Below are 12,777 nucleotides of genomic sequence, written 5' to 3'. Positions count from 1 at the left end.
TAACACACTCATGGTTCTGTAACATACCTGTTCTGTAATACACCATGGCTTTGCACACTCATGGTCCTGCAATACACTCATGGTTCTGTAACATACTCATGGTCCTGTAATACACTCATGGTCCTAGAATACACTCATATACCGAAAACACTCATGGTCCTTGTAACACACTCATGGTCCTGTAACACACCATGGTCCTGTAAACACACTCATGGTCCTGTAACACACTCATGGTCCTGTAATACACTCATGGTCCTGTAACACACTCATGGTCCCGTAACACACTCATGGTCCTGTAACACACTCGTGGTCCTGTAATACAATCATGGTCCTGTAACACAATCAGTCGGAGTCTCATCAGTGTGATCATTCTGGTATTTTTACCATGATCAGTCTAAACCGTGTAACATGATCAGTCTAAACCGTGTTACATGATCAGTCTTAACCGTGTAACCTGATCAGACTTAACCGTATAACATGATCAGCCTTAACCGTCCAACTTGATTAGTCTTAACCGTGTAACCTGATCAATCTTACTCGTGTAACCTGATCAGTCTTAACCGTGTAACCTGATCAGTCTTAACCGTGTAACATGATCAGTCTTAATCGTGTAACATGATCAGTCTTAACCGTGTAACATGATCAGTCTTAACCGCCCAACTTGATTAGTCTTAACCGTGTAACCTGATCAATCTTAACCGTGTAAACCTGATCAGTACAAGGATCTCATGCACACTTGTTGTTCATCTTGTGCTTGAGCCTTGCAACACACGCCTACCCCCGTAATGTGCTTACTGATGCGTGTGGGTGGGTGTGGGTGGGTGGGTGTGTTGTGGATGGGGGGGGGGGCTTCGGGCAGTATTGGTCAGATTGGTTGCCTCTATAGCAGCACGGCCACGGCTTCTGTGTACTTGTTAATACTGCTCCACCCGCATGAGGGGGAAGGTTAGGTATGGAAGAAGTCTGGGATTGAAGCTCCTCTTTCTACCTTTGCTTCTCGGATTTACATATAGTGCTCGGGTTGTGCTTATTGCGTGAGTACTTGCTTACAGTACAGTAATATTTTATTTACGGCATTTGAATTTGCGCTCAGCTTTTTGGTGTGGAACATTCGTGTTATTTTAATGGTTTCATTCTTAGGTATTTTCCAAATAATTGAGCTGGAAAATGACACGCACAACATACTAAGCCAAATACTGACACACAGCACTGAGCCGTACACTGATACACAACACACTGAACCGTACTCTGATACGACACTGAGACGTACACTGACACAACACATGTTTACAATGCTTTCGTTGCTGTTGCCTCCCGGATATTGTGTCTGTTTTCTTATAATTAGCCAAATAAGTTTTCTCTTTAGCTATTATTAGTAGTGTGGCAATGAGGTGTGCTGTGACTGAGTGAATACAGCGCTCGTCTTCCGTCCTAACAATCACTAGTTCACGCCTATGGCATTCCCAGTTCACCTAGCTGTGAATGGGCACCTAAATTTACCTTTGGGGAAGTATAAGACGAACGAGTTTTGTGCCGGTCGCCGTGTACCTATAAGGGCATAGTAAACACTGCAGTTCGTAGTACCTGCGTGACCCCTTAAGGTGTGTGGTGCCACTTTGAGTATGAATTTTGACATCGTCGGTATCATCGCAAATTATATTGTTTTTGATAACTGAATTTTAACCAGAGACGAATTGTCATTAGTGCCATGTGTCCTTTAGTCAGTAGGTGTATTAATCTGTGGTGTTAATTGGAAACCTGTCAGCGCAGCTGTCCTATACATTTCTTAGTAGGCATCGTTATGAACACCTAAAGTTGTTTATTTATTTTTGGGATCACAGGCTGGGGGGTCAGGGTCACTCTTTAAAAAAAAAAAAAAAAATCCGCCAATTTCGTTTCTGATTGTAACTCGCCTGATATGTGTAGAAAATTTGACGTCATTCACCCAGCGTCGTTGTTTTCATTATTATGCTGACATTTATAATGTAAACAGTTTACATTTTAACCATTTCTAGATCGATAACACCTTACTCAAGTCATATAATACTCAGACTAAAATATCATCAAATATTGCTGTCGAGCTTCGTCGTCTTCACAAAACACATTTATTTTCACCGTTTACTTTCCTCGTCTCCCACCTTCCCTCATGAGCCGATACGCCTGATTACCTGTATCCTAGTGACGAACTTGAGTGTGGGTGTCGCTTTGCTGGTCGTTATGCAAACCTCTCTGTCGTTCCAAAAACTCACCTTCCTCGGGTCACTCACTGGTTCACGTTGTAAGTGAAGTAGTTGTGATTCTGAGGGTAAAGTTGTAGTATCACAGGACTTACCTGACTTTCATTGTCAGCAAATGTGTAAGTATGCATGGTTATGATGCTGTGCACGTGACTGCTTCTTTCTGTACTATAGAATACGTTTGTTCTATCTTGTGAAGGTTACTATTTATACTTGCAGACATGAGTTTAAGTTGGTAACATGTTTGATGTGAAGCGTTTGATTCTTCGGTTTTAATGTGCAGGAGTATTCATAAGGTGAATATTTTGTTATTCTCCGCGATTATTAAATATTCAACACCATTACTTAAGGCCAGTACTTAGGTAGGGAACCATTATGGGAATACCAAATTGGCCGACACACCAAACCACAATACTCTGGTCCTCACTGACACACCTCATGGACAACACTGAACTTAATTATAGAAAAAACCCGACAAAGTGACACCAAAGACTTTCTTAAGCGATTTCATTTGTAGATCCTCCCTCTTACACTCCCCACGACACCTCAGCCGCCATACGCTGCCCAAGACGTAAATATTCCCTGTCGCTGGCTTTTTTTTGTGTGACATTGCATTATATAACCTTATTTAACATGTGACCCCCTGGTCTTTTTTTTTATCCTTCTCAAAGGGGTAAAGAAAGTTAAGATCATTAGTTGTTGCTCATTTGGGTTTGGGACACTAAAAGCCAAGATTTAGGAGTAATAATTTTGGTGTAATTTAATACTGTGGTCGTCGTTGATATTGTTCGGCAAATTTAAACATTTTACCAACTCCATTTAAATGCTTTGAACTAACATGAGTCCCGGCATACAGTATACAGTTTTCATAACAGTGGTGTTGCCATATTTTGTAGTTGTAGGTCCAGTGTCACAAATGTACGGCTGAGCCATCATAGTCGACTAGATTTGAGCTTTATGATTCTGTACAATCACTCACAAAAGTCCTGTCGCCTGTCCTGCTGTTCTACGGACCCCGAGAACCCCGAGATTCAGATTCGTGAACCCGAAGCACTAGACACTGATGCATAATTATTCCTTCCATAAATGCTTCGTATTCACGAGTCTGAATTTCGTGGTGCCTGGTTCAGGATGAGAGACGACAGGACTTTTGTGGGTGACTGCACATTTTCATTTGCTTCTGGTTACTGTATGCTGTTGTGATAATTTCACCTTATTCACTTTATCAATCCTCCACTCTTAATGTACTCCTTCATCTGTCACTTTCCTTTCTCTCCTACACGTCTTCTTTCTCAGCGTCTCTCCTACACGTCTTCTCTCCCAGTATCTCTTCCACACGTCTTCTCTCTCAGCATCTCTCCTACACGTCCTCTCTCTCAGCACCTCCTACACGTTTTCTCTCTCAGAATCTCTTCTACACGTCTTCTTTCTCAGCATCTGGCCTACACATCTTCTCTCAGCATCTCTCCTTGTTAACCATATTCCTCTTATCATTATTTCCTCTGGTTAGTCCTCCTTACCTCCCCTAACTTCTCCCTTTCTTTCTCCACCTCACTTAAAGAGACTCGTGGCTTTGTGTCCCTCATTATAGTGTTGTCGCTTTACTGCCTTTACTGTCTAGGTTACTGCTGCCACAGCTACTTTATTACACCGACTTTTACACACACACACACACTAAGTCCTCCTCTTGAGTCCTCCTCTTGAGTCCTCCTCTTGATATATTAATTCTAATCTTAATTTTTGAGACGCAACTGTGGATTTATAGTCAGTGTATTAAAAAAAAGAAGATAAATATCATCGCTTTCATTCTCATCATAATAATTCCCAGTGTCGCTGGGAGTTTGGACAAGAACTTCTGCCATTATGCTTGACCGTCCTGCAGCCAACAGCTCTCAGGGAAGACTTCTTAGGTCATGCGGTGTGGTTTAAGGGAGGTCGTCATACTCTCTCTCTCTCTCTCTCTCCGAAAGTATTTATAACCCGATGGTCGGTTATAGTGAATAGTTTTCGGGTGTCTAAACGGTAATGTGTGGTAGTGTTATGGTCGGTGTCTTGGCAGGAGCTCCCCAGCGGCAACTTTGCTAATTAAACGTTAACTGGTTAACGAATTTTTTATTTATATTATCAGAACTGTATATTATTATCAATTGCTATTAATTTCAGGATGAATATCTATTATATTTGAATAATAATATGGCAAACAAGAATAATATGTTTTCAGACGTATTGCCTTAAAGAGACAAGAAATGATTTTGTCTTGATATTTTCCCAGCCTGTAAAACAATAATTAATAATGTATTCTAAATGCTGTGTTTCTTCTGTACAGTCGGGGTCAAAAGTTCGCTTCCTCCCAAAGTGAAGCAGCATCGACCCAAAATGAAGGAAAACAGCACAGCCGCTCCAAACGACAGTCAGGGTAAGTAAGTTCGAAGGCTCATGTCCGTGACTCTGTTTCACCACGGGGAGCGAACTTTTGTCCATGACTGTACCATTCCATTGTCAAACTGTGAACTGCTAGCTCTGGAAATTTATGCTTTTTTTTCTGTTTCTCATTATAGTTATGCCCAATCCTGACGCACTTGTAACTTTCTCATCGTCAATGTCGGCTGCATGTATGGGGAAAAACACAACAAGGAGCATGTTAACCTTGTTTGAATTCAGAATAAGGACACACATATTTCAACATGACGGAAACCATGTCCTATATTGTCTACTCTTTCTTCCTAAAGATAGAACAATTACTGTCTAATAAACAGTAGCGGTAAGGTGAGCGTCTGACTAGGATTATCTGAGTAGTTATTACAAGAGGAACGAGTAAACTACTGTACAGGACGCCAGTAATAAGAACATAAGAACATAAGAATGGAGGAAACTGCAGCGGGCCTATTGGCCCATACTGGGCAGTCCCGTTTACACCCAACCCCTATTGCTCATAAAAGCATCCACCCTATGTTTGAAGCAATTCAGCGTATTCGAGTTAATGATGATATTTGGTAACTTGTTCCATTCATCCACTACTCTGTTTCCAAACCAGTGTTTACCTATTTCACGCCTAAATCTAAATTTGTCTAATTTAAAAACATTGTTACGAGTTCGCTCCTGGTTGGATAATTTGAGTACCTTTGTAATGTCCCCTTTGTTTAGCCCTGCCTTCCACTTATACACCTCTATCAGGTCTCCCCTCGCTCTACGTCTCTCAAGGGAGTGCAAATTAAGATGCTTTAACCTGTCTCTATACTCAAGGTTCCTAATGCCCGGGATTAGTCTTGTCATTCTTCTCTGAATTCTTTCCAAGGATTCTATATCCATTATGTAATACGGTGACCAGAACTGAACTGCGTAATCCAGGTGTGGTCTCACAAGAGCAAGATACAGTTTTAGGATGACCTCGCTAGTCTTGTAACTAACACTCCTTTGTATGAACCCAAGTACTTTATTAGCCTTGTTACGAGCAAAAACACATTGTTTACTTGGCTTAAGGTTCCTACTTATCATTACTCCTAAATCTCTCTCGCAGTCGGATTTCTCTATGGCATCGTTGTTCATCTGGTATCTGGTTTCCCTGTTTACATCTCCTATACTGAGACTTTACATTTGTCGACGTTGAATTTCATCTGCCATTTTTCAGACCATTCGAAAAATTTGTTTAGATCTTCCTGTAGTTTTGCCGAGTCCTCGTCAGATTTGATAACACGTCCTATTTTAGTGTCATCAGCAAATTTACTTATGTTGCTGTCTATGCCGATATCTATGTCGTTTATGTATATAATAAACAATAATGGTCCAAGTACTGAGCCTTGGGGAACTCCACTTGTGACGTTGCTCCAATGGGACTTAGTGCCGTTAATGCTCACTCGCTGTTTCCTGTCCTGTAACCACGCCCTAATCCATTTAAGGATGTCACCTTTGATGCCATGAGCTTCTACCTTTCTAATTAGTCTTTCGTGGGGGACTCTGTCGAAGGCTTTACTAAAGTCGAGATATACCACATCATAATTGTGCCCCTCGTCCACCGATTCGAAAACTGATGAAAAGAATGTTAATAGATTAGTTAGGCAAGAACGTCCGCTTGTGAAGCCATGCTGGGAATCATTGATCAATCGGTGCTTCTCCAGGTGATTTCGAATAGAGTTTGAAATGATTGCTTCCAGTAATTTGCCTACTATTGATGTTAGACTGATTGGGCGGTAGTTAGAGGATAGTGATCTATCCCCCTTCTTGAAAATCGGTATTACATTCGCTATCCTCCAGGATTCTGGTACTACACCTGTTTTTAATGACATGTTAAACAACTTTGCTAAGGGCATACTAAGCTCTTCCTTACATTCCTTTAATACTCTGGCAAATATCTCATCGGGACCAGGTGACTTATTAGGCTTTAATTTGTCTATTTGCTTACTAACATCGTTACTAGTCACTACTATCTCACTTAATTTGTTTTCTTCACTATCTCTGAATAGAGTCGGTGCCTCGGGTATCATGTTTAAATTTTCGGTGGTGAAAACTGTTGAAAAATATTTATTCAAATTATTGCTCATTTCTCCATCGTTATCAGTGAGCTCGCCGGAGTCTGACCGTATTGGTCCACTTGACCTCGGTCCAACCACCACCACTCTCACCTATAACCACACCTGTCTGACCTGTCGGTAATGATCTACCTGCGGAAGTTTATTGAGAATGAGAGAAAGAGAAGCAGTCAGGTTGACATTTTCAGTACCCAAAATAGCTCATCGTTTAAACTTTAGAAGGTCAGATTAGATCTTTTACTTGACCCCCCCCCCATCTTCCCACTACACCTACCCCTCCCTCTCCCTCCCAATACACCTACCCCTCCCCCCTTCCCCTCCAACCCCACTACCTGTACTCGCCTCTTATCACCCCTAAGTTACTCTCCCCAACACTCTCAAGACGGATACCCCGTACACGAACACCGATGACGTCACAACTCCTTCTGATTGGCATAAAATTAAAACCGAAAACACAACAATAACGAAGACTCGAGGCGTGTGATGACCAAATTGAAATTCCCCGTGAAAAAAAAAATCAAAGTCATTCTCGTACGGAAACTTTCTCCATTGAGTCATTCTTGTGGGAAATTGTCTTTGGAGTTATTTATAGAACGTCTTTTACATTTTTTGCCTTCTTTTCTCAGCTGTTTTCTGTCGGTCAGTCAACCACGCGAACGTTGCCTCAACCACGCGAACGTTGCCTATGTAAACAATAATAGTGAGGGTTGTTAAACGAGGATGTGACTGACTGACTGACTGACTGATCATGAAACAGTCTTAACACTCCCAACCCAAACTAAGCTAACCATTAAGACTTGGTCAGTTCTAAGGTCGCCAGATCTATTTATGGTGGTGATGGTGATAATGGTGGCAATAATAATGGTGATGGTGGTAGAGGGATGTGTTCAATACAGGGCAGGGTGGGCAGGGTGGGTAGGGCAGGGTGGGGTGGGTAGGGCAGGGCAGGGTGGGGTGGGTAGGCCCCTCTCCTTCTCCTCGTGTGCAAGTCAAGTATATGAACGAGGATGTGTGGATATTTTTCTTTATCGTCTTACCACGTGTATGTTAGGTGGGGTGTAGTGTGGAGAGGGGACATACATACATGCATTAGTGACCACCACCATTACCAACAACCACTACTACCACCATTATCGACAACCACTACTACCACCATTATCGACACCCACTACTACCACCATTATCGACAACCACCACCACCACCACCATTATCGACAACCACTACTACCACCATTATCGACAACCACCACCACCACCATTATCGACAACCACTACTACCACCATTATCGACACCCACTACTACCACCATTATCGACACCATCTACTCACTTACTAATTATTATTGATAACTATTTTGCTTACTCCATTATCGACAACCACCTCACCACCACCATTATCGACAACCACTACTACCACCATTATCGACACCCACTAATACTCACCATTATCGACACCCACTAATACCAATTCATTATCGACACCCACCACCAATACCACCGACAACCACCACCACCTCCACCTCATCGTCCCCGGCCATCACCACCACTACCTCTGGCTATTAGTGTTCGGTCCGGCAGATACACCCGCCAGGACAGGAACCCCCCCCCGCCCTCCTTCACTTCTGCGGCGCCATACCACTCCCTCCTCATTAGTTAGTTGGTCACCTGAGACAAGGTTGTGGCTGTGGTCAGGTCAAGTCACACCCACCCTAGCTACTTGTTCAGCCTATTTTGGGTAGTGATAACACGTCAGTCGCCCTGACTAATGACGACCCACCCTGCCCACCCAGAACACCTACACTCGCCCTTACCGTCTTCCCCCCCCCCCTGCTGACGGAGGCGCCGCTGGAGGAGGAGGCAGAGGAGGAAGTCGGGAAAGGGAGGAGGAAGTCGGGAAAGGGAGGAAAAAGTCGGGAAGAGGAGGAGGGAATCGGAAAGGGGAAGAAGAGATGAAGTTAGGAATGAGGAAGGAGGAGGGGAAGAAGGAGGAGGAGGAGGAGAGGAAGGCCAAGTTCAACCCGGAAGACGAGAGGAGGAGGTCGGTGGTGCTTCTGTGTGAGGATCACTGCCAGTGGGCGTCTACTTCCAGCCCATCGTGCGTGAAGCTGGTGTCATCCCGCCGCCCGCATCACCACCCGTCGCCGCCTGCACCACCACTCCTCACCCGCCGCCCACACCACTACCACCATCCACCTCACCCCCCCCCCATACCACCACCATCTACACACTCGTCCGCCGCCCACACCGGACTCCCGCTACTGCCGACTCATCCTGACCTCAGTGAGTCAGTTAAATCCCGTTGATGACGCGGCCCGGTATGTCACACTTCCTGAGTTGTAATATTTGGTTGTACTGCTCGGGGGGGCGTCAGAGGGGGGGGCGTTGCAAAGAGACGCCCGCCAGTCAACTATGTGACGTCATCTTGTCTGGCAGAGGCTGTGTTAGTTTTTATAGTCTTTAAATTACTGTACTGTTGACACGGTGACGGGTTGACAGGTGCCACATCCCGTAAAGGAAGAGACAGGTAGAGAGAGACGGGTAGGTATGCCTCTTTCTCCCCCTCCCGTCTCACTTGCTTACCTGTCTATTATTATTATTATTATTGCTTTTGATTAGTAATAAAGACGTCGCCTACCGGTGTGTGTGAACTGAACCAGGAGTAATTTATTGTACAAGTTGTTTCTCACCTAAGCAGTTGGTTTAAACTATTCAGGTGAACACAAGAGCCTCACAACACTCGGTCCAGGAGCCTCTATGACTATACAATACTTCAAGCTATCCTCACAACACACCTAAGAGCTCTCCTCACTACACACTTGAGAGCTCTCCTCACTACACACTTGAGAGCTCTCCTCACTACACACTTGAGAGCTCTCCTCACTACACACTTGAGAGCTCTCCTCACTACACACTTAAGAGCTATCCTCACAACACACCTAAGAGCTCTCCTCACTACACACTTGAGAGCTCTCCTCACTACACACTTGAGAGCTCTCCTCACTACACACTTGAGAGCTCTCCTCACTACACACACTTCAAGCTCTCCTCACTACACACACTTCAAGCTATCCTCACTACACACTTCAAGCTATCCTCACTACAAACTTCAAACTATCCTCACTACACACTTCAAGCTATCCTCACTACACACACTTCAAGCCTCCTCACTACACACTTCCAAGCCTCCTCACTACACACTCAAGCTATCCTCACTACACACCCCAAGCTATCCTCACTACACACACTTCAAGCCATCCTCATCACACACACTTCAAGCTATCCTCACTACACACTTCAAGCCATCCTCACTCACACACCCCAAGCCATCCCTCACTACACACTTCCAAGCATCCTCACCTACACACTTCAAGCCATCCTCACTACACACACTCAGTTTTTCATCCCTCACTCACACACACTCTTGCTCATCCTCACCACACACTCTCAAGCCATCCCTCACTACACACTCTCAAGCCATCCTCTCACTACACACACTCAAGCCATCCTCACTACACACTCTGGCCATCCTCACCTACACACTCAAGCCATCCTCACTACACACTTCAAGTTTCATCCTCACTACACACACTTCAAGCTATCCTCACTACACACTTTAAGCTATCCTCACTACACACACTTCAAGCTATCCTCACTACACACTTCAAGCTATCCTCACTATGCACTTCAAGTTATCCTCACTACGCACTTCAAGCTATCCTCACTACACACACTTCAAGCTATCCTCACTACACACATCAAACTATCCTCACTACACACATCAAACTATCCTCACTACACACTTCAAGCTATCCTCACTACATACATCAAACTATCCTCACTATACACATCAAACTATCCTCACTACACACTTCAAGCTATCCTCACTACATACATCAAACTATCCTCACTACACACATCAAACTATCCTCACTACACACATCAAACTATCCTCACTACACACATCAAACTATCCTCACTACACACATCAAACTATCCTCACTACACACATCAAACTATCCTCACTACATTAAACTATCCTCACTACATCAAACTATCCTCACTACATACTTCAAACTATCCTCACTACACACATCAAACTATCCTCACTACACACATCAAACTATCCTCACTACACACATCAAACTATCCTCACTACACACATCAAACTATCCTCACTACATACATCAAACTATCCTCACTACATACATCACACTATCCTCACTACATACATCACACTATCCTCACTACATACATCACACTATCCTCACTACACACATCAAACTATCCTCACTACACACATCACACTATCCTCACTACACACATCACACTATCCTCACTACACACATCAAACTATCCTCACTACACACATCACACTATCCTCACATCTTGGACCCCATCACCAGGCGACGCTACAGTGTCTTCACTATCTGAATGTCCTTCACTATCTGAATGTCCTTTACTATACTGTATTTGGAAATTCCAACCTGTGTATCTTGGGAAGGCTTTTTGCAAGTTGACCGTCAATTTCACGCTTACTTGATAACTCATTTGAATTGACACTTGATAAATAATCTAAAATGACTTCCCCGTGGAAAACACTGGGAGTTACTTTTAACGCTTCCGAAACAGAGATCCGACAGGCGTACCTTCGTCTGGCTCGACGATGCCATCCAGACAAGAACCCCAACGACCCTAAAGCCACAAAAACTTTTCAAGAGTTACAAGATGCCTATGAAGTGCTGCGCAATGGTCACTTCTTGGACAGGGGCTCCAGTGACACAACCCCCGAGACCCAGGAGACGACACCCAAACGAATGCCCACATTCGTATGCAGACCTCAAGTGACAGTAAATCTGTCAATAAACCGTTCAAGTATGTCATACTCCGGCCCCCCAGACTCCAACGCCAAGTTTTACAGCGTTTTCCAGAAGCTCTTCCGAGAGATCTCTTTCTGGGAGATGAAATGCAAACAAAACACCAGCAAGCTGCCACCACCAAGCTTTGGACGAAGCTCCACCCCATTAAAAGATGTCAAAACCTTTTATAAATACTGGGCCGAATTTTCCACCAAAATGTACGTGCGGCCAAAGGGCAAGCACAATTGGGTGCTCATCTCCACTAAACCTCCCTCAGAAACCAGCCTATAATCTGTTCAGCAACATCGGGAACAGTTCAACACCGAAGTTCGCTCTTTGGTGAACTTCCTACTAAAGCAAGATGAACGGCTGAACCAAAAATGAATACAATGAACCACAACACCCACACCCTACAGGACAGTAACTACCTTTGGCTGCAGCCCAGCCAAAACACACACACCCTACAGGACGGTAACCACCTTTGGCTGCAGCCCAGCCAAAACACCCACACCCTACAGGACAGTAACCACCTTTGGCTGCAGCCCAGCCAAAACACACACACCCTACAGGACAGTAACCACCTTTGGCTGCAGCCCAGCCAAAACACACACACCCTACAGGACAGTAACCACCTTTGGCTGCAGCCCAGCCAAAACACACACACCCTACAGGACGGTAACCACCTTTGGCTGCAGCCCAGCCAAAACACACACACACACACTTTGTTGGTTGGTTGAAACTTTTGATATTGAAACAATTTATTTAGCCAGAAGAACACAGATACGGAGTCGATAAAAATCATAACATTAACATGGCTGAGCCAGTTGAGAGCCAGACGTCTCTTGTAAGCACCTGATATATACTGTACATTTATCTCAAGGAAGTATTATGTAACATTTATTATCATCTGAAATAGTACAATAGCATGGTGGTAATAAGAACATCAGAATGTTACCACGGTTATCACTTCGATATTTATTAATTTTCTACATTTATATTATTACTAGCAGAAACGCCGCTCATTCGCTAGGCCACGGTAGGACGCCACCCTCCGGGAGGCTCAACATTGTCTCACTGTTCAGTCCCCAAAACAACTTCTTCCATCAATAGTTCATTACCGGTGTATGTAAGTTCCACTGCAACGGTACAGCAAAGTATA

At 44.0% G+C, this 12,777-nt stretch overlaps 1 protein-coding gene across 1 annotated transcript; it reads left to right on the top strand.

The window, feature by feature from the left end:
* Positions 1 to 11,339: 11,339 nt before the first annotated feature.
* On the top strand, positions 11,340 to 11,909 carry LOC121858109 (dnaJ homolog subfamily C member 21-like). Its single transcript, XM_042354343.1, has one exon. It carries the CDS (start codon positions 11,340 to 11,342, stop codon positions 11,907 to 11,909), a length of 570 nt encoding a protein of 189 aa, XP_042210277.1.
* The last annotated feature ends 868 nt before the right edge of the window (positions 11,910 to 12,777 follow it).

Source organism: Homarus americanus, unplaced genomic scaffold, assembly GCF_018991925.1.
Source record: "Homarus americanus isolate GMGI-L3 unplaced genomic scaffold, GMGI_Hamer_2.0 scaffold57064, whole genome shotgun sequence".
Taxonomy (NCBI): Eukaryota; Metazoa; Arthropoda; class Malacostraca; order Decapoda; family Nephropidae; genus Homarus; species Homarus americanus.
This window is presented reverse-complemented; position numbering and strand designations above follow the sequence as displayed.

Coding starts and splice junctions, on each gene's coding strand:
- LOC121858109 (XM_042354343.1), top strand. CDS start 11,340: ATGACTTCCCCGTGGAAAACACTGGGAGTTACTTTTAACGCTTCCGAA.